At 34.3% G+C, this 21,780-nt stretch overlaps 2 protein-coding genes across 5 annotated transcripts in view; both read right to left on the reverse strand.

Moving 5' to 3' along the window:
* The window catches only part of LOC18439998 (delta-latroinsectotoxin-Lt1a protein), a 7,318-nt gene extending 4,093 nt beyond the window's left edge, over nt 1-3,225 (reverse strand). The window contains exon 1 of the mRNA XM_088863158.1: nt 1,556-3,225. Within this exon, the coding sequence (XP_088719284.1) occupies nt 1,556-2,035 (480 nt within the window). The 5' untranslated portion in view covers nt 2,036-3,225. The remainder of the gene's footprint in view (nt 1-1,555) is intronic.
* A 6,762-nt stretch (nt 3,226-9,987) lies between these two features.
* Nucleotides 9,988-21,780, reverse strand: part of LOC18439999 (MATE efflux family protein) — a 36,187-nt gene continuing 24,394 nt past the window's right edge. The window contains exons 1-14 of one of the 4 annotated variants that reach the window (XM_006850153.4): nt 19,642-20,083; nt 19,158-19,396; nt 18,598-18,719; nt 16,975-17,184; nt 16,481-16,674; nt 14,494-14,629; nt 12,750-12,846; nt 12,515-12,615; nt 11,812-11,975; nt 11,118-11,189; nt 10,841-10,957; nt 10,442-10,537; nt 10,204-10,325; nt 9,988-10,109 (exon numbers count right to left, since the gene is read on the reverse strand). In XM_006850153.4, coding sequence (XP_006850216.2) covers nt 10,067-10,109; nt 10,204-10,325; nt 10,442-10,537; nt 10,841-10,957; nt 11,118-11,189; nt 11,812-11,975; nt 12,515-12,615; nt 12,750-12,846; nt 14,494-14,629; nt 16,481-16,674; nt 16,975-17,184; nt 18,598-18,719; nt 19,158-19,198 — 1,515 coding nt within the window. In that variant the 5' untranslated portion in view covers nt 19,199-19,396; nt 19,642-20,083 and the 3' untranslated portion in view covers nt 9,988-10,066. Of the gene's footprint in view, nt 10,110-10,203; nt 10,326-10,441; nt 10,538-10,840; nt 10,958-11,117; nt 11,190-11,811; nt 11,976-12,514; nt 12,616-12,749; nt 12,847-14,493; nt 14,630-16,480; nt 16,675-16,947; nt 17,185-18,597; nt 18,720-19,157; nt 19,397-19,641; nt 20,084-21,780 lie in introns of those variants that run through there. The other 3 variants (XM_020670856.2, XM_088863159.1, XM_020670857.2) reach the window with 3 other exon arrangements.

A 21,780-nucleotide genomic window follows, 5' to 3' on the forward strand; every position in this document is an offset into this window, starting at 1 on the left:
AATAAATCAATAAACAAAAAAAAAAATAGAGCATAAATTTAAGAGCAAAAGGAAATTAAGGTGTAGAAAGTATAACAACAAATTAACCAAAAAGAAAGAAAGAAAAGAAATTCCATCTTTTTGGAGACATCCGATTAAATTGGAACCATATAGACAAAAGTGAGGTTTGTATAAGGTGTCAACCTTATACTATTGAAGTAAGGTGTACCTCAAAACTAGGTCGAACACGCAGTTTGGTGCTGCAAAACCTTGCGATGATATGAAAGTCTATTGTTGCCCTCAATTATGAAATTTAAAGTTTCATAAATGATGACGATCAAACAGATTTATAAACACTTAAAAATCTTAAAAATAGAAGCTGTAGATAATGTGCTAAAAGATAAACTATTTTTATGACTAAAGATCCATTTTTTTTATGTCTATGAATATTGAGGTCGAGATGATCAATTTGAGGGTTTTCTATTGTAAAAACTACATTGTAGTGGATTATTTCGGTGAACCCTACTTGTAAGGTATAAGGTTCACACCTTATATAAACTTTTTCCTATATACAAATAACAAAATCCAAAAAATAAAAAAAACAGAGGTGGCCCGCCACGTTAAATAACAGGAACCATTTTGTCACGTGTGAAGAGACAGAAGCCAGCTGGATCGTTTTGACAATTTTTTAAGTGTCAGGGTACGTGGTCTTTTAAAAACTGTCGTTACTTACCGTTAATAACGACCGAAATTTTGTCTACTTCCTTTTTTTTTTTTTGAAAGACCACAATTTCAGCCCCAAGTAACTGAATATTTCCCATATTTCAGCCCTATTTTTCCCAAACATTTTTATTTTAAATAAATAAAAATAAAAATACATCTATACACCATATTTTGGTGTACTATTTATCTGCGGACCCAGGGTTTTGGAATCGGTTTTCTAGAAATTATATCTCCTAATCCTTAAGATGAAAGTTACTTCTTTTACTACTCTTTTTTTTGGCCCAAATACGAACTAAAAAAAGCCTACTTAATCTCTCTCTGCCATGTCTTTATTTCATCGTCCATAGATCATTTTCATTGTTAAAATGAACAATTCAATTAGCGAAAGGAAAATTAAGGAACATTGGTTCATGGCTATTGTGTGAATAATTTGCATAAAGTTTGCATAGAGAGAGGTTCAGTAGACCGATAGAAGTGTCTTTTTAGTTTTTGTTTATGAAAAAAATGAACAATCAAAAGTATAAATCGGGTAAAGGATTAGAAGATGTATTTTTCAAAAAACCTAAATCACCTCAAAGTTTTTTAAAAAATTTTAAAAAATCAGGGTCTACGGAAAAAAAGTAGTAGACCAAAAAATAGAGTATACCAAAATATTTTCCCTAAATAAGAATTAAAAAAATAAACTTGTGGCTCCCACGAGAAAGTAATCCTGATTTTTACCGAAAATCTATCCAGGCCGAAAGCTTCACGAAATTTCGTGATCAATCTTAGCAAACTAAAAGTTTCGGCAAGAATCTTGAGAGACTAAAAATTTCACTAGATTTCGCAGAAATCATGGAAACCTGAAACCCACCTTCACGTGAAGCTTCGGTGTAGGTGGTCTAGTAGCCAAACAAAACACCATTACTGCAACTCCAAAGCTCAACAAAATCCTCCAAAAAACCTGCAAAAAAATGCAAAAACTAGGCGTCGATGCCCTCCGCTTTCGAAACCCTAAAATCCACCATAGCCAGCCTCTATCTTCTTCCTCCTCTTCCCCTTCCCCTTCCCCTTCTTGGGCTTCTTCCTCCATCTTTCGAAACCCGTAACTCGCTCTCTTCTCGTGCACGAACGAGTTGTTAGACCCGCGAGATGAAGAGTAACGAGAAAGAGTGGCCCTCGATGCACATGAATTGGATGGAATTTCAGGTCTGTAAGGAGAAGGCAAGCCTGAATCAGGAGGGTTTGAAGCCGAGGGGCTCTGGACATAGTAGAGCGAAGTGTATAGTGGGGTGGTCATGAGCTCTTCGTCGCAAGTTGAAGGTTCGGTTTCGTCTCTGTTGCTCTTTGCCATTGCTGGACTTTAGAGGATTGGGTGAAAGTACCGCGACAAGCGGCCGGGAAAACCAGTGCGGCAAGAATTTCCCGATGAAAAATTCCGCCGGAGAATGGAGGAGGCGCCTTTACGGTCTCTCAGGCATGAGGATTCTGGGTTTTCTGGAAGTGTTTAAAAGGTACAGTTTGGTGTTTTTGAGATGGACACTGACGAAATTACCCCTAAAATGTTACGGCTTATAAGAGGTGAAATTACTTGATTATCCCTTTTATCCGCTCTCACCATTGCCCGGTGAGACCAGGATTTGGATTCTTGCGTAATTGTAAAAATGCCTGAATTAACCTCAATGGTAGAAAATGACAAAAAAATGCCTTAATGGGTAATTCAAGGGGAATGGCGAGGCCCTATTTTTTTTTAAAAAAAATTATTAATGGTTTTTTAATACGTTAAGGAAGAATAGAAGCTTAAACCGTAGCCAGAGCAAAGGCAAATCCTACCACTATGACTTCAATCTTATTATCAAAAAATAATAAATTAGTGGGAATTTGAGCCCTCCCATTTAGAGCTCGGGCCCTCCCATTTGGAGATAACGAAGTAAGAGGCCTTGCCATGAGGCTCGACAATACTACGGGCCCTTATCATTCGATGGGGATGTCCATGTTGCCTATATAGCAATTTTACCCCTCCTCTCAATTGGGGAGGGGCTTTGAAGATGACTGAAATGCCATCTTAATTTGAGTTTGAGATTTTCCTCTAAAGGCTTCCCATATGTATAACTTTGATCTCTCTGTATTCCCTTCCAAAATTGGTCTAATGATTAGCTTAGGGGTATTTTGGTCTAGTTAAATTTTTTAAAAGCTCTCATATCATTTGAAAATGAAAATACATATTCAATTTATTTTTGGTACAAGGAGGTCACATTCGCTTTTGTCTATTGCATTTCAAATTGGGTGATTGTAAGAGTACATTGACTAAGTTCAAAAGTTCAATTATTTTTTTCAAATTCTCGTGACATGCTCGAAGCCATCCAATTTGACATCAATGATTAGGAATAGCTATAGGAAAAAAGCTTATATAAAGTTGAGGCCCTAAACAATCAAATTAAGACATACCTCAAATATTCACTAGAAGAAGTTGTTTTGATATCGAAAAACTTTCAAATTGATCATATGGACTTTGAGATGTATAAACATAAAAAAAAAAAAAAAAAAAAAGATGTTAACTTTGGCAAAGAGTGTACCTTGTAAACTGGGCCGTCAATTTTCAATATTTTCAAGTTTTTATAAATCTGATTGATCTACTCTATTTTTAAATCTTTAAATTTTATAATTCGACATGAAAATAAAGGCCATCACAAAAGTTTAGAGCTTCTTTCGACACCATTAAGAGGTTCACCTTATTTTGATAGTTTAGAGCCTCAACTTTATATAAACCACACCTTTAACTAAAACCTCCTTATATTAAAGACAAATAATTCGGAAAAAAAGAGGGAGGGCATACCCGTAATTAGCCCTTACAATAATTGTTACAATTCGGGTATAGCGAAAGTCGCGCGCGATCAATGGGGCGTTCTTCCCAAGTCACCCCAACTCTTTCATACTCGAAACGAATTATTACCTTGAAATGACCTCAGCTTATCTATAATGTCAAATATACCTCTTTTACCATCGCATTCACAACGTACCCTGGAGATGTAGACGAGTTTACGTTGTAGATTCCAAAAGATTATGTGCTCCCGAAGGAGCGCATTGTCTATTTACTCCCATAAGCAAAACTCATTTTAAGAGTTTTTCTTCTGATCCCAAATTTTGGCAACGTAACATTTCGCTTGAAGGTTTTCACTTCCATAAAATAAAATAAATCTGACATGTGCCTGAAATTACAATATCCCAAGATTGAATAGATTGCTTCCAATTTTTGGAGAATATGATCAAATAACTCAAAATCATATGCTAATTACTAAGTAGATCCCAATTTTTGTAATTAAAAGCCAGAGGTAATTGAGTGTAAAGAATGCTTAGAGGGTTTTGAAAAAATGTCGATCCAAATCAGAATCTCCTAATTAGGAAAAAAAATTAGTGGGACTGGTCCAACCCCAGTATATATCGGGAACTGATTGGTTCCCTTAAAAATCGGTCATTTCTTTCCAATCCAGCCGTACCTTTTATTTTTTTATTATTTCTTTCAGCTTTTATTTTATTCTCTATTTCTTATTTTTATTGGCTGATTCACTTAGCCAGATCGCTGATCTAGACAACCAAACCTCCGATCTAGACTGATTTTCTGAATGTGAGATCAGGATCCACCATCCATGTTTTTAGACACTAGCTAGGAGCACATTATCTTATGCTTCCTACTTGCTCTAGTATAATATGCTCCAGCTGTATACTCCCGCACCCTTTAGTTGCAAAGTTGGGAGGCTAGGTTTCCAAGGGTTGTGTCATTTATCACGGAGCAGAGAGGCCTTTCGGTAATTAGCCTTGGGTGAGAGATTGAAGGGCGTTTTGGGCAATATATATTTGTGGAAAAGCGTTATTTCTTTCTGGGAAAAAGGACGGTGGTGGCATGACTCGTATGATTAGTCCACATTTTTATGCTCACTTACCGAGCGTGCTCCTACTTTACTCTTAACTTCATTACTAAAATTGCATTTTAATTCCCGATTAAATGATAATGCATTACCCTCAAAATATTAATTACCTTTAGTTTTATATGAAAAAGCAACAAAAACACGGTTTGAATGGCGTTATTTTATGGGGGATTGTATATTACCAAATTATTCATTTTTGATACAAAGATCACAATCACTTTAAATTAGTGGATGTGAAATTCACTAGGTAAAAAACGATGCAAAAAAGAAAGTTAAAATAAATTTTCTACATCTATAATATTGGCTCATAATAGAACCGGTAAAGAACTAAAGATAAAAACTTAGCTGGAAAAGATAAGATAATAAAGTTCAAAAAAGACTAACAAAATATACTGAAAATGGTAACTAGGGCTCCTTTTATTATTATTATTATTATTGTTGTTGTTATTATTGTTATTATTATCGTTATTTTTTGTGAGAGAGATAGAGATTTATCTGAGGTATTGTTGAATTTGGTAAATGCATAATATTGATTAGTAACTTCAATATTGAAATCTTGAATATCGGAAGTAAAGATAATTCCTATTTTGGTCCTTTATCTCATCTTATATCAAATTTTTGTTTTTCTTTTCCTTTTGTTCTTTTATCAAAAAGCAATCCAAGATTGAATAGTCCAAAATGGAGGGCTTATAAGTGAATGAGCATTAGGGCCATGATGAGTCTAAGGGTGGGGACGCTTCGACAAGGCTTCTCCTTAGCTTAAAGGCATGTGCATTTATTATTTTTGTTATTTTATTACTATTTTTTGAAATCTTGAAACATTTCATCATGCATGTCACCCAAATTGTTTTTGGCTCCTCTCATCATGCATGTCCCCCGAAATGACGGGAACTTTTGAATGATAATTCAATCAATCCTTTTCTTTTTTACATTCAAAAAACAGGAAAAGAGAACATGCTTTGAAAAATAAAAAAATATTGATGAACTTAAGGTTAGGAGATTCGGGGAGGAGACGTGATGTCTTGAATTCAATATTTATAATAGATAAAAGACTTATTTTTTATTAAATTATTATTAAAAATATATATTTGGTTTTTTTTGAGATGCCGCATACTAGTTAGTATGCAAACATTGCGATGCAACAAGATTAATTGAATAGCCTCCCTCGAAAAGAGTCTGATTCAATATATCTCAAGTAAATCCCGCCTCCAACAAGGTGCAAGATTATTTTGTTACCTGCATTTCTCGGTCATCCAATCACATGGATGTTATATATTTGAAGGATTACGTCTAGAGTTCCATTCCTACTGTGGTTCCAAATTAACATTCAAAAAGTTTCAAAGTCTATGCATATATTAAAAGCGTCTCACACTACATACACAAATAGGAGGTCATGGTCTTTATAAACTATAAGCCTTGTTGTACTCACAAGAAGGGAAGTTGTGGTTTGCTCCAAAAATACAAGCTTATAAGAAAAACCAATTTCATATGGTATTTTTGAAAAATAGTAGTTGGGATAAGATTCGGATGACGATGATGATGATCCCTAAAAAAATAAATATTTTTATAAGGCTCCATATAGCTTGCGAAAAGTATATAAAGAGACAATTTAATTTTAGTACAAGGAGGTCACAATCACTCTTGTCTGTCAAATTTCAAATTGGTGGTTGTAAAAATGTCATTGACTAGACAAAAAACTTAAAATAAAATTTCTCGAACTTTACGACACACCCTAAGCCATCCAATTTGACATCGAATGGCTAGGAGTAACTGAGACACCCTCGTAACAAAAATCAAGGTATCATTGTATACAATCCCTATAACTTGAATGGAGGATGTAAATTTCCTTTTAGATGAACACCAACAACACAAAACAAATAGGGCAATATAGTTATAGGAGGTTCAAAAATCATACTCAAATCTTACTCAAGCTGTGGGTTCACAAAGGAAGAGCCCATAAGCGAGTGCTCATATGCTTATGTGCATGTTTTTTTAATTGCTTGTGGAGTAAGCAAATGAAATTTGCGGGCCTACTATAATTATCACCCTTTGTTTTGTGATAGCATATGAAATTTGAGGGCCTACTATAATTATCACCCGTTGTTTTGTATCACAAGTGACATAATATTTGTGCTCATAGAAAGTTAAGTTTAGGAGATCAGGTGAACGAGTATTATAGGTTTTAGAAGATGGAAAGGTATTTTTGAAATTTTTAAGTGGTTGCTTAAAGAAAGAATTTCTTAATCTTTCAAATTCTCCAATAGTTTCTTGTTAAATATTTGGAAATTCCATAGAACTGCATATATAAATATACGAGGAGATTACAATCGCCCATAACTGTCCATAAATTGAGTGGTCATAAGTGTATCATTAACCAAGCTCAAAATCTCATAAACAAATTTTAAGTATTGAGACACTCCAAATTGGATTTCACATCAAATAGCTAAAAGTAATTATGACCTTATTTTACTAAGGTATACAGTCTTATAAAACATGTAAGATTTCTCCTTCTATCCAAAAATTTTGGGACTCAATTGTCAGCAACATTTGTGGGATATCAAAAGCAAGGCTCGGCTAAACATCCATCTTCCTATCAATTTTTGCACATTTACCATAATTTATGTGTTTTGATGGCTATAAATACCGTAATAAATAAGTTTTAGAATCACCTTTCCATGCACTTAGTGATTCATTGAGTCTACTGGGTCCAGTACTGTGAGGCGATTTTTTATTTTTATTTTTATTTTTATATGTTAACCGTGGGAATGGAGGGTGAGACATTATGTAGAGGCATTCTCCTTCCTACCATTGACGGCAAACCATAGTGCCAATTTCGAAGAAGAATTGGTACGCTTCACTAAAACGCAAAAACGAGAATTGAAAATTGAAATAATTAATTATGTGATTAGATCAACAATTTCACGGATATTGTCGTCATGTTTTTTTAAAAAAAATCATTTAGGTACTTGAGAATTTTGTTAAAAACATGTCCAATTTGTCTGTCTTCCTTCTCAGATCCGAAATACTTATTTTATTTTATTTTTAAGATCTTACTCTAGATTTGGAACCTAGAAGATGTGGGGTTATTTTGATGATTTAGCTTCACTAAGATCACCAAAAAAAAAAGGTTAATGACATTGCTGGTTCCTAATTCCAAGCCTATAGGTTTCCCTTTTTTAATAAAAAAACAGGTCTAAAACTTGGAATAGATTGAAGTATTTAAGGCCATTTGGCTTCAATAATTTCACTTGTTAGGTTACCAAAATGTTCATTTCTGCTTAAGTTTCTGAACCCAAAATACGGGTAATTTGATCCTTTCCTAATGAAATAATGAGAAAGGTACCCAAGTAAAATAAGCTTTAAACATTGACCACTTAATAGTAAATTAGTTCACTTAACCACCTCAAGGAATTCCTAAGGTGGTTTGACCATGTTCCTTGTATTTTTGAAGGGTGAGGTTTTGTATAAGGTGTCAACCTTAAACAATTACGGTAAGATGCACCTCAAAATCTTATTAAAATATGTATTTTCGGTGCAAAACTCTTATCATAGCCTAAAAGTCTATTTTCACCCCTATAATAAAATTGAAAGCTCCAAAAATGGTGCAAATCTAATAAATCTATGAGCACTCAAAATTTATGAACATAAATGGCCTAAATAATGTGCTACAAGATGCATTATTTTTATAACTTGAAGTTCATTTTCACTTTCATATCCACAAACCAAGCGTGTTTATCACTCGGATGCAGTTTGTTTAGAGCCGATGCTCTAAACAATCAAATCAGAGCCCACCTTCAAATAGTGTCAAGAAATATAGTTTCAATATTGAAACGTTTTGTGATAGTCTAAAATTATATTTTCATCTTTAGTTACAAAATTTAAAGCTTAAAAAATAGTATAAATCGAGCATATCTATAAAAACTTGAGAATCTTGAAAACTGACGATCAAAAAATGTGTTACAAATACACTATTTCCAAAACTTGAAATCCATTGTTTTCTCATGTCCATGCACCTTGATATCAAGATGATCAATTTGATGATATTTGGGCATCAAAACAACCTCTTCTAGTGAAAGTTTTGATGTAGGCTTTGCTTAGGTTCTATATAAACTTTTCCCTCATCACAAAGCTAAGCCGCGATTAATAGATAGGCACATTTGGCAACTGAAGTTCGGGGATTCTCTAGAACCTGGAAGTTCTAGTTTCTTGGAGCTTGGAACTATTGATATTTGGAATACCTAGAATACTTGACTGATAACCTGCCTAGAAGTTCAGAGAACAGACATCACAATGATCCAACAAAGATCTACAAATATTACGCTTCAAAGAGAGAGAGAGGAGAACAGACATCACAATGATCCAACAAAGATCTACAAATATTACGCTTCAAAGAGAGAGAGAGGACATGGTTAGATATAAGAGTACTTAAATAGAGAGGGGACATGGTTAGACAGAGAAAGGACAAACTTTAAAGAAAGAAGTTAGAGAGACAAATGGCACAGTAGGAAAAAGAAGGATTCGAGAAAAAGGAGTAGAGAAACAAGACATAATAAAAGAGAGAAAATAAGTTTTGAGTAAAGGTATAGTTATAAAAAAATATGCAGTTAAAGATAGTAAGGGCAGGATTAGGGAGAGAGAACATACTTAAAAAGAGAAAAGGTACTCTTAGAGAGAGGAGTTAGAAAGAGAAAAGGCACAGTTAAAAGAGAGAAGAAAAAGTTTAAAAAAGAAAAGGGCATCATTAGAACAAGAGATGATTTAGAGAGAGAGAGAGAGACAGGGTATCAGTAGAACAAGAGATGATTTAGAGAGAGAGAGGGAGGGAGAGAAGATATTGCTAGTGAGGGAGGACATGGTTAGAGAGAGTTACAGTGAAAAAGGTACTGCTAGAGAACGAGGAGATCGAGAAAGGTATTAGAGAAAGAAAGTGAACATTTAGAGAAGGGAATTAGAGAGAGAAAATATATAATTAAATCCTTCATCAGTAGTTGTGAATGACTGATTTTCTGATTGTCCTGAGAAGATAACACATAGCTGAAGAGAGAAAGGAGTTAAGAGTGCACAAGAGAAACAAGACATGGGAAGTGAAAAAGAGAGTGAGAAATGAACTTCCTAAAAAACAGGATGCGTGAACTTCCATGGAAGCGACAGAAGGTGCAAGTTCTTGTTTTTTGAGAACCCAAAACTTCCCAAGGCTAATCTCCCATGGCACTTCTTGTTAATGGAAGTGCTGCGGTAAATGGAATTTTCAACTTCTAGAGCTAGAAATTCCAATCATCAAACTTGCCCTTACCGTGCAACTCCTCGCATTACAAAACTGCATTGCTTTGCGTGACCTCTCTCTCTCACACACACGTACACAAATGCACAATAGGCACAATTATAAAAGCCGATGACAAATTAAATAATGAAATATTACACAGTATGTATAACACTCAAACCAAAAGAAAAGGTAAGGGTTAGGTTCTAAGGAACTTCCAAGGACCTGTGGCAGTTCCAATCCTGAAAAAAAGAAAAGAACATAAGACACTGAACTAAAAATTTGTTCTAAGAAAAATTCTCAAATTTAATTTGATTTTATTTAAAAAAATCTCACCTCCAGAAACCAGCAAGCATCCTAAGTGACATATAGATTGTCAAAGCAATCCAAATACCAATAAATCCTTTGCTCCACGACAAAAGAATCAAGCAGCCGATGCTTGCAATAGCTACAAGGACCTAAAAGACCACATCCATTAAAATTTAGTAAGGTCAAGAATATAGAGATATAGAGAAAACAGAGATTTAGGAATAACGAAAAAAAAAAAATATAGAATGGGACTAAGAAAACTCACCATGGACCATGCAGAGTAGGCAAAATCCGACGCCCCAAAGTTTAATCCGTCGAACACAAAGGCCAAAGAATTGATTGGTTGTGTAATGGCTACAAACTGAGCATAAATGTTGAAGCCATGTTATTGGGTTGCTTGCTCAGAAGACACACAACGTTGTGTGTGTGTGTGTTATTAAAACAAATCAAAAGAGAAAAGTACACCAACGTCACGAAAGTAACCAAAACAACATTTCCTTCAAGTATTTAGGATAGAAATTGTCTTCTCAGTCCTTTTATTCTTCTAAATCTCAATCTTGAGCTTTCACATTCTATTCTATATACCCTTTTGAAGAGTTCAAAGTTTTCATTATTTGTTTCTTCTTTCTCATCTAAAAAATACATGAGAGGGTGAAAGGCCTACCGGAATGCCGACACGCATGAGATGCAACACATGGACGTCTCTCGTGAATATCTGCCCCCCAAACCTTAGGCCTAACCCAAGAACTATGGAAAGAATTAATCCAAGCGCCAGACCCAACTGCAGGCAGAACCGACAATAGTTAATAGAGTGAGATAGCTATGAATCAGTGATCAAGTTATCTAAGATTTTATCTGGAATCTAAGTACCAAATCAAAAGGTTATATTTCTGCAGAGATGCACAGAAAATTGGAAGGATACTTTATTTAAGTTGAGATACCTGTAAAACCCGGGTGGCAGTGATCCTTGCCTTCTCATGATCGCCTACTGCAAATGCACTTGCTAGTATTGCCTGAAATTATTCCGGAATATTGTGTTTGAGTTTTCGAATGTATTTAATGAATTTGACCTTATTCCCATTTGAGGCTTCTATATGTGTAAGGATTCTAAGAGAGAGAAAAAGAGAGAAAGAGGGAGAGAGAGAGAGTGTGTGGTTGTGTGTGGAAAGTCATGGCAACTTTGCTCTTTACACCAACGATTGGGTTGGATTCGTCAATTTTGCTTAAAAACCAGGTATAAGTTTGAGTTTATCTTCTCAGTTGGCATCAAATTAAAAAAATAAGCTTAAAAATCAGTTAAGATGACATTTTTTCATAATCTGAGGCAGTCATAGTTCTACAGGCATGTTTTCAAAATTGGCTGAAATTTTCAAAAGCAATTCACAGTAACACAAATACATATATGTGCATGTATCCCTATGTATTGCTACGAAGCTACATGGGCACCTACATACGTCCATGACACATACAATCATGCACACATGTCATATATAGATGGATACATATGTATATCCAAAAGTGTCAGTGCATAAATATGCATTATGAATGCACTTATATACATGCATATACATGAACTCATGCCTGATGTATGGAAATGAATGCTTCAACTTTCAGAGATAAGTATGCATGACTGACCTGACCAGCAACTGCTAAGCCATCAGCAAGAAGAGATGTTGTCAACCAAACTTGCAAGCAAACCTGAAAGGCTGCCATGGGTACCGACCCCTCTCTTGCAGCCATAGATGCGGCTAAAGTTACACAGAATGTGACTGCTATCACCCTTGCAAGCAACAAGAAGCCTGTGCAAGAGTATGAGCAACTCAGATAATTGACATGCAAACAACCTTTTCTCTCATTTCAGAAGGAATAAATTTTATGACATTTACACTAGTTTTACTCTTCTTTTCTTTGCTTTTCTTGTCTGGACAGACTAGTTTTATATGAGTAAACCTGCAACATCTTTGATAAAACTAGTTTGGTTTTCCAATCCCTGCAATTCGTTCGATTCCACATTAGTTTGCGTCTGAATCTGACATCCAAGAGGAATAATTTTTTTTTCCTTTTGGCAATTGACATCTAAGCATATACCATGTTCGTTTTTTTGGAAACCCTTCCCTTTTCTGGCCAATATTAGAAATATTTTCTAAAATTCCACTAGAATAAATAAACTAGTTACGTTATTACTCCCCAAGAAGAACCATATGCTCAAGATTTGTATGAACAAACTCCATTCTATAAAAGCCTCTAGAAATTGTTCCAAGCTATCAGACAATAGAGAGAATCATAGTGCAGAAAAGACCCAAGAGAATATAATTAATGGCAACAATATGTATTGTACCATTTTTTAGGAACCGATCATATTGCAGATCCGTGATACTTGGAGGCACGACTTTTATTTTCATGCATAATCTCCATAATAATATAAGCATAAGTAGGTACCTGAAATTAAGAGAAATTGCATCAAATTCGAATAAATGTGCTACTGATAACAAGACTTCTTTACCGAAAAAGAATTCACAAGAGGGAGTACAAGAACTTAATAATCTAGAGAAAAGAAAGCATTGAATACTTACTGAGAAACAACATGTGCAATGGCTGCACCCCTAACACCTAACTTCAAAACAAACATAAAAATTGGATCCAAGATAATATTTGTTGCATCCCCTATCACTGCAATCAAAATTAGAGTTATAAAGGCACATATGAAAATTATGAGCTGCAAGAGAGAAATACATTTATAATTATGTTCATGCAAAAGAGAGAGACTAATCATGAAAGGCACATGCTGAATGATTAGGACAAGCAAGTATAAATACAAAGGAAATTGTAAAAGGTGTCACTGGAATAAGTGCAATGCTTGTCATAGAGTCATATTTTTTTAAAATAGAACATGAACATAGAAAATGGATATAATTGATATGAACTTGACAGTACCATTTCAGAGCATTAAGACGTTCCATAATACTAGAACGCCACGATAATGAAATCACTTCCACTAATTCCCAAACAACAAGGTGACAATAGTTTTTTTGAAATAATTATGATCCCTATAAACATTGTGAAGATTGGAGATATTGCTATACAAAGATGTTATGCTACGCCTAAGAGGGGTTGGAGATCTGGTAAAGAAAGAGGAAAGAAATGACGAGGAAGAAGTACAAGTGGCATTGAAGCTTAAATTGCAAGAAACAGGGTTATAACACTGAACCAAAAAAAGTTAAAAGTGTACAAACCAAAAGTGGAAACTACACATACCAAGGTTTCAAATAAAAAATTTACTCCAATTAATTTGACCAAGTAATCAATTTTGTCAGAAAGCATCCTTGCACTGACACGTTTTACTAGAAAACAAGGACTATAGATATTAAAAAATAAAAATAAACTGCAATTTCTTTAAAGAAATTCCATTTGGGTTCTCTAAACAGATAGCTTTCTCAGAGAAAATGCAATAATTTGCTTTTTCTCGAAGAAAATCTTGCATATCCATGTTTATTTAGAGTTCAGATTATATTTTACTTAGTTTCAGTTTGACCACATCAAAGGGGCAGACGTGACCCAGTATTCAGTTCATGCCACAAAGTTTGGTTTAGAAGCCATGGGTTTCTTCTTGCATTTCCACCATACAAAAGAGTGCCTAAAAAGATTTAGAAGACTCCGTCTGCAGTGCTTGAATTTCCTATCTCTGATTTTAACCATGTTAAGATTGAAATATGCAAAATGAGTTGTTCATAAGTTAAACAACATAGGTCCTGTATGAGCAACCTATTGTTTACAAACTATCTACAAGTTCCATTGTGGCGCCTCACCTCTTAATCCCTAAGTGGAGTCTAAAATGCCTTACCAACGTAAAAGCTCCCTTGCTATCCCTGGCTTGCATAAATGGACAGAATGCTATCTAACTTATTTAGCCTAGTGATTTCAAGTCAGTAATCGACCTTTCCAATAATCTTACTTTTGTAAAATAATATTCATCTTCTCATATTAGGACTGACATATAAAATATCTGCCAGCCTATGATTGGGTTAGAAGAAAATATTTAGTTCCAGTGAAATTAATTCAATTGAGATCCATGGCAGAGGTTAAGGAGAAGTCTAAAGGAGTCGATATGGAATTCATTTCTATGAACAAATTGTGTTCATCATATCAAAATATAACCTCAAAAAGAAAACTTATTACATGACAAAGTATTATCGCAATTTACTAGTACATAATAAGTAGCATGATAAAAATCCCCTTTCAGATGAAAAACCACTTTTTCATGCATTTACGAAACAAGAATATCATAAGACGAGAAATGATTCAAATTTCTCTACCTACCTGTGGCAAATAAAGGAGTTTTTGTGTCCTTAAATCCTCGAAAGACCCCCTGTGTGGCTAAAGATAATAGAACAGCTGGTGAACCGAGAGATCTTAACTTCAAGTATTGTTCTGCTGGAGTTAGCATGGGAGATCCCTATTAAATGGAAAAAATTAATGTTTTGGCCAATATCCCAGTCATTAATGACAAAATATAGAAATCTCATTACAAGAAAAACAACGGAAAGCGTACTTATTATAACACCCTGAAGTTATCCTTGTAATTGAATTTTCTTGAGTGTGGAAGAGAGTGGGCAGCTTTAGAGGTAATATGACGCTTGCCACTCCTAAAAAGGTAAGCTTTTTGTTTCTTAGCATGAAATTGAGAGAGAAGGAATATATATATATATATATATATATATATAATCCAATGGATTCTGGTATTCTCAGAGCCCATTAGAGATCTCATCATTCAACGAAACAAGGGATGGTGAAAAAGGAGGGTGGGGTCCACAGGAATAGGACATGATGCCAATGATGGTCGCACACACTGTCCATCATTTCATTGAAGGGGTTTGACCTCAATGAAATATTGTTTACAATGGTCATTGAGTTAAAGTATGGTTTCTCTGAAACAACGATATACATTACAGGAGCAAAGCTGATTTTGAGCTGTTTGGCACAATCTTTACATATTAAAAAGAAATGACATATTCGTTTTCTATCCATCTTAAATATTCCAAAAAGAAACACAGCTTAATAATCCTTGATGGTTCTCTAAGGCTCCATAAGATGTGTAAGAGAGCTTAATTTAACATAACATAGCAATTGATCGAGATTTACAATCTTAGATTCATCATAAACTTTCTGCTATCCTGTAAAGTATAATTTTATCATTCTTGGTTACATTAGAAGAAAGAATTTGCATGTAAATCCATGACATAATGAAAGAAGCCCACTTCATTAGCACTTGAAATTTTGTATTTGAGAGAGGTTAGAATATCTAATTACATGCGCATAACCTAGACACTAATATTAGGACTTTTATGCTGCTACCAAGTATAAAACCTAAAAATAAGTGGAATTCTCCCAATGCCATTCACAACTCAAAAATATGTCGAACTCTGCCATTTTTAGCTCCCAAAGATATAACGACCTTGAAAATCTGACAGAGCTCCGAGATAACCTGCATTGCCCATGAACTCCCTATCCGAGCCAAATTCAGAGGCTCAAGACATCCTGTGTAATCCATTTAATCCAAATTGAGCCTTTGGGGAATGTGAATGGCCTAATAAATTCAAACAAGAACTAATGGCATAAGAGAGATTTGGTTAGGATCCCAACTATTGACTGGTGTGATCACATGCCTTCTAGAATGGCTAGAAAAGTAACAAAAGGTCAGGAAGCTCCTACCTAATGTCAAAGAATGATCAGCATCATCATCATCCGAGCCTTATCCCAGCTATTTTGGGTCGGCTATATAATGTCAAAGAATTCATAAGTAATATTTGGATATCCCTGGTGTGTGTGTGTGTGTGTGTGTGTGAGAGAGAGAGAGAGAGAGAGAGAGAGCAGCAAATACGAATTGATGTAGGAAAACAAGCTACAACTACAAGAATCAGTGTCGTAACTTTGAAGGTTAGACTATAGAATCCAGAAGAACATTGAATTATGTTTTCTTTATTTGATATTGTTTCTTTATTTTAAAGCAAGAAAGTGTAAGGGTGTTCAATACACTTGATAACTAGATGCAATCTCCAAACTGATCACAAAATTAGTTTTCTGATGGCATTGATGCTTCAACTAAAAGTCTTATAGCATTTGTACAGTTTTTTATGTCAGATTACAGAATCGTTTCTTTGATTATAAATTTTCTTAAGTAGGTTGATGAGAAAGCATAGCAAATTGATATCACCCATGAATATTAAAGAAATGAATCATCAAAGAACAATGAATAAAGAGTAAGGATAATAATAGTATAGAATGGATTCATGGGATATTCACTTACATGCTTGACACCCATAATGCTTAAGATAGACCTAGCTCCAAATATAAGGATAACAGCTTGGAGGAGGCCCAGAATACTGCCAAAAACCAAGGCAGAATATGCAGAAGGTATATGTCTTTTCTCACACTCCAAATAGGTATCATTTGTCTTTGTATTAACAAAGCCTAAAGGCTTATTTGTTTGCTTTTCAGGATCTGAAATTATAAAGAATGGAATAAGTTAGTGAGTTTAGAAGATGCCATATCCCATGCTTATTAGGGGCCACCAAAAAAAAAAACAAACAAACAATGGGGCAAATGCCAAATCCCATAAAGTGCTTCAAAATGTATTTTTAGCTATAGAACCAGTAAGAGATTGCCAAAGTATATAAAATTGCAATCTTCATTAGGTTTCAATCTCTTCGGAAAAGTATTATAATCACTATAACTTATAAAGCTATATGTGAGAGAAAAGGTGGAGAAAGGTACAGCACAGGGGGGTGGATTCTAGAATACCATCACGAGGTAACATTTCATTCATTTCCTCTTCTTTTAGTGGAGACTTTCGCGTTTCTTCTATATCAATCTCATCACGTGTGATAGTACAATTTGCATCATCCTCTGCAACAAAGGATGTGGTGATACTCACTAGTGGGAAGATGGCAATTCTTGATACTTGATTAAATATGGCAATAGAAACTCCAACAGCAGCCAGCTCAACAGGACCTAAAATCCATAGGTGAACAAAGATGTATAAATATTTAAGATCACCTTCCCCAATAATGAAGCTCATCAATTGAAGAGAATTTATCAAAATAATCTAGAGGGAAATGTGACAAAACCAGGATATTGTAATTTTAGAATGTGGCACATTTATATTTAAGATGCAAGTCATAAAATTTCAATCTAGTATTCGTAAGACAACAAATTAGATAATAGGGAGGAACAGTGGAGGCCCTGTCATACAAGATGAATCGTAGGAAGCAAAGGCTTCTTACAGAAAATGAAAATAGATATCCCAAAATCATAAAATTTATAGTATATTTCATTGTTCTCTATTGTAAATAGTCATGCTACATAAACATCACAATAAGCAGGAGGTCATGGGGTAAATTAAAGGGAAAATGTTCATTAGGTTGGCCATGAAATTGCCCATCCCCAGAGATATTGATGCATACTTGGCAGACCCCTACTATGCAGTACAGAGTAGGCGGGTCACTGAGTTGTGAAGGGGAAGCTCCTAATGTCATCTCAAAGAGTCTAGCAATCCGCCCATTTAAGCTTCAGCCAGGGATTAGGTGTTCGCTTCCTACACAATACTTGACCTCATTTATCAGAAAAAACTAAAAAAAGATACTTCAAGAAAAAGTCAACTTTTCTTGAGCTCATGAAGTGGGAATGAACTGGGCAACTTATCCATATATTTTCTCCTTGAGTTACTTGGTTGCACAAAAACAAACAACTCAATCTTAGATTTGCCTGATTCATATAACTAAAATGCTAGATGGAACTTGACTGCAACCAAAGTGATTTGCCTGAATCATATACCTAAATGCTGGGTGGAATTTGACAGCAACCAAAGCTCACCTAGAAAAGAGGGAAGCCTAATTTATCTAGCAGCATTTTATGAACTATCATACCCTTTTACTTCTACATGCACCAAAGAGTTAGACCTACTCCCACACATCTAATTCATCCGGGATTTTGGGGGGTCTCCATGATGACCAACGCTTGACATATTCAGCTATTTCATAGATATTCCCTCACATGAAGACCAATTAGTGCATTGGGCTTCATCTCTCAGGTATAATAAATTTGACTAATGAACTAGATGGTACCCATCAAAATAACTCAGTACACTAAGAATTTAATATACAATGAAAAGTTATGCATTAAGTGTGAAATATGAATGGGTAAATCCATAGAAAAAGATTAACTCAGTACACTAAGAATTGAATATACCATGAAAAGGTATGTGCAAAAAGATGTACGCCTAGTAAAAACTAAGTTCACTAAGAATTGCAAACCGCATAAAGCAAATAAAGATAAATGGCTGAATCCAAATAGAGTAACAAAAGCAAGCATCAAAGCAATGATGGCATTTTATAGAACATGCAATCTTCGATAAGATGAACTTGCCTATTCGCCCAATGAACGCTGTATCCACTAAAGAAGCGATTGGATCAGCCATTAAAGCCAGTGCAGCAGGAAATGCAATCCGTGCTATCTCCTTGCCTAATTCATCTTTCTTGAATGTGTGCCTGATAGGATAATTCCACCGACGATTAAAATTAAAATTGTCTCCCCTATTATTGTCCATATCAATAATCAACAAAACCAGTCATCCAAGCATATACCATACGAGCCCAATTGTACGCAATAGATAGACAGATAAAAAACCGAATTTCATTTTATAACTAATTGTTAAGCCCAACAAATGAGCAAACAGTTAAAGGGTACTATAAAACATGTGAAACCAACACACCTTCAACTAATAATAGACCACCCATATACAAGAGGTCAATAAAATAAAGGAAAACCAACGTTTTCAGTGCATTGGTAATCAATTATACAAAGCAACTGTTATCAGTCGAGTTTAACAAACTGAGACACAAATTCTCCTATTTTTTTCTTTTAAGGAACGTAATAAGAACACTAATTCCTATTAAAACCTGTACTGGGCAACTGCATCTACGTACCCGGCATCTTTGAAGATAACACGAATTGGGTTCTTTTCCATTCGCCTGATATGTATATAAATCCGCTTCCTCAAATAAAACTCAAAACCCTCGCCCAACTTCTATATGTTAAATCACTCACTGATCAAACACTGAGAAGTAAGAGAGTTAAATTCTTCTACTTGCAGCTGTAGCATTGATGTAAAGCTCGAACACCCCCATGAAAAAAACCACATAAATCATCGACTGCCAGATTATTCCTACAAATTCAGGAAAAAAAAGAAAGAAAGAAAGGAAAACCTTAGCCCATCATCGCATTCATGAATCAAACATGATAATACATAAAAATAAGAGAAAATGAAATGAACTGCAAAAGACAACTGTAACAGACTGAGAGCTTCACAAACTAGAAAATAAACAACAACCCATCAAGGTATCCATATCAAGAGCTCAACCCATCAAACACAAGCTCCAAAAAACAGAAAAGAATGAAAAAATAGCCAACCCAATTGCAAGAATTGCACAATTTTCTGATTCTGAGTATCTGTGGGCTGAACTAGAAAATGGGTACTGATAAAATTGGAAGGAAGATTGGCAATCTGAACTTTAGGACCATGAATCTCCATTGAAACTGAGAGTATAAATGCGTGTACGACGTATCTGAAAAGCCTGTACAGGTTGTAACCGCCACAGGGGAAGGCACTATCCCACACTGATTGTGGGGCCCAAAGCCATGGACCGCTAAGAACAAATTTATAATAAAATATTGTATGGGGCTATGTGAATTGCCGATTTTTATAAGCCATGTGGATGCTTCTAAGGATGGGGGGTCTAAATCGGGCATTTTCTGCAATAAATCGGCAATACCTCGGCAATTGATCGGCAATGGGGTCGTGGAATCTTAGGAGGGGTCCAACTGTAATAGGTTACTGATTTCAGTTTCTCTTGGTTTGCTTACATGTGGTGGATATGAATTCCTAAAATTAGAAGCGGGGGATTGCTATTTTTCAAAACCGTACATTTCTTCCCAATAACCTCAAAGGGAAAATCCATTAAAAATAAATTCAACAAACCTCATCTAACGTCTCAACAATTAAGCAGCGTATCCTTTTGTGAATGTCCCGCCTCATTTTAATGGATACTTTACTAAGGAAAACTTACATATAAATTTTATTTTATTTTTTATATTTAAATGAGGTGAGGGTTGTATAAGGTTGATATCAAAAGATGTTATTTCACTGCCAAAAATATTTTGGATAGTCTGAAAATCTATTTTAATATCAAATTATAAAATATAAAGCTCCAAAGTAGTATAAATCTAACCAATCTACAAACACTTTGAAAATATTGAAAATTGACTATTTAAATAATATATTACAAGATGCACTACTTTTAATACTTAAAATCCATATAGCTCGATGTCGATATGACCAATTGGAAGATTTTTTAGGTCAAGACGACTTTTTTAAACCAGGTTTTGTGGTGCATCTTCTTTCAATGGTACAAGGTTGACACCGTATATAAACTTTTTCTTTATAAGCATAGTCTTATATAGTTCATGTTTGAAAATCAAATATGTTTATAAAAAGATCATTTATACATGGAGATCACAATCATTCTCACTCATTAGATGTGAAATTAGATGGTTTGGAGTGAGTCACAAAATCCAAGATTATTATTATTATTATTATTATGGGAATTTTGTGTCTATTTCATGATACTCTTACAACCACCCATTTTGAAATTTAAGGGACAATAATGATTGTGACCACCATGTATAAAAGATAAATGATCTCTTTGTAGACAATTTCTATTAATTATATTTTAGTTATATATATATTTTTTTGTGAATTGGATCGAGCTCAAATTTGACATGTTTATACTTCTCATTGTCATACGACTATAATTTTTTTGAATAATTTAAAATAAATAAAATTATCAAACTACTCTTATATATTATAGGGGTTGTTTGTTAATTTTATTTATTTTCAATTATTTTCATGATATTTTTTATATACGTATAATGATGAGGAGTATGAATATATTAAATTTAAGCTTAATATGATGTATAAACAAATATATAAAATTAAAATATGCTTTATGTTCTAAAAAAAGGGAGTTTTGATTGTAAAATATAAAGTATATGGGGCTATTTGTAATATAAAAAATAAAACATGATTTATCTACAAATTCCGGTGAAAAAATTGGGTAAATAGTAGATCTCTTCTACGCATTTTGATAAATATCCCATTTATTTAATAATTAAGTATTTTCAAAGCACCCTAAATTATAGTTCATGATTGTGTGTTCTCTAATGGCTTTCTAAATTAAATTTTAAAAAATGAGAAAAGTGCTAGGTACTCCATTTGTCCCGGTGCTTCTTGATAAATTGCCCCTCATAAAGGGGGTGGCAATACAAATTTAAAGAGCCTTCTCTTAAAATTCCATCCATGTTTTATTGGTGAAAAACCATTGTCTTTTTAACATAGCCATTTTATTTAGGAAAAGTATATAGCAAGACCATTTATCTTTGGCATAAGGTGGTCACAATTAATATTAACTATTGGATGTGAAATTGGATGGCTGCATTTATTTCATTGACTAAACTCAAAGTCTAAAAAAAATATTCTCGAATTTTGTGAGA

This window comes from Amborella trichopoda, chromosome 3 (genome assembly GCF_054954075.1).
Source record: "Amborella trichopoda isolate Santa Cruz 75 chromosome 3, AtrichopodaSantaCruz75HAP2 v2.0, whole genome shotgun sequence".
NCBI lineage: Eukaryota > Viridiplantae > Streptophyta > Magnoliopsida > Amborellales > Amborellaceae > Amborella > Amborella trichopoda.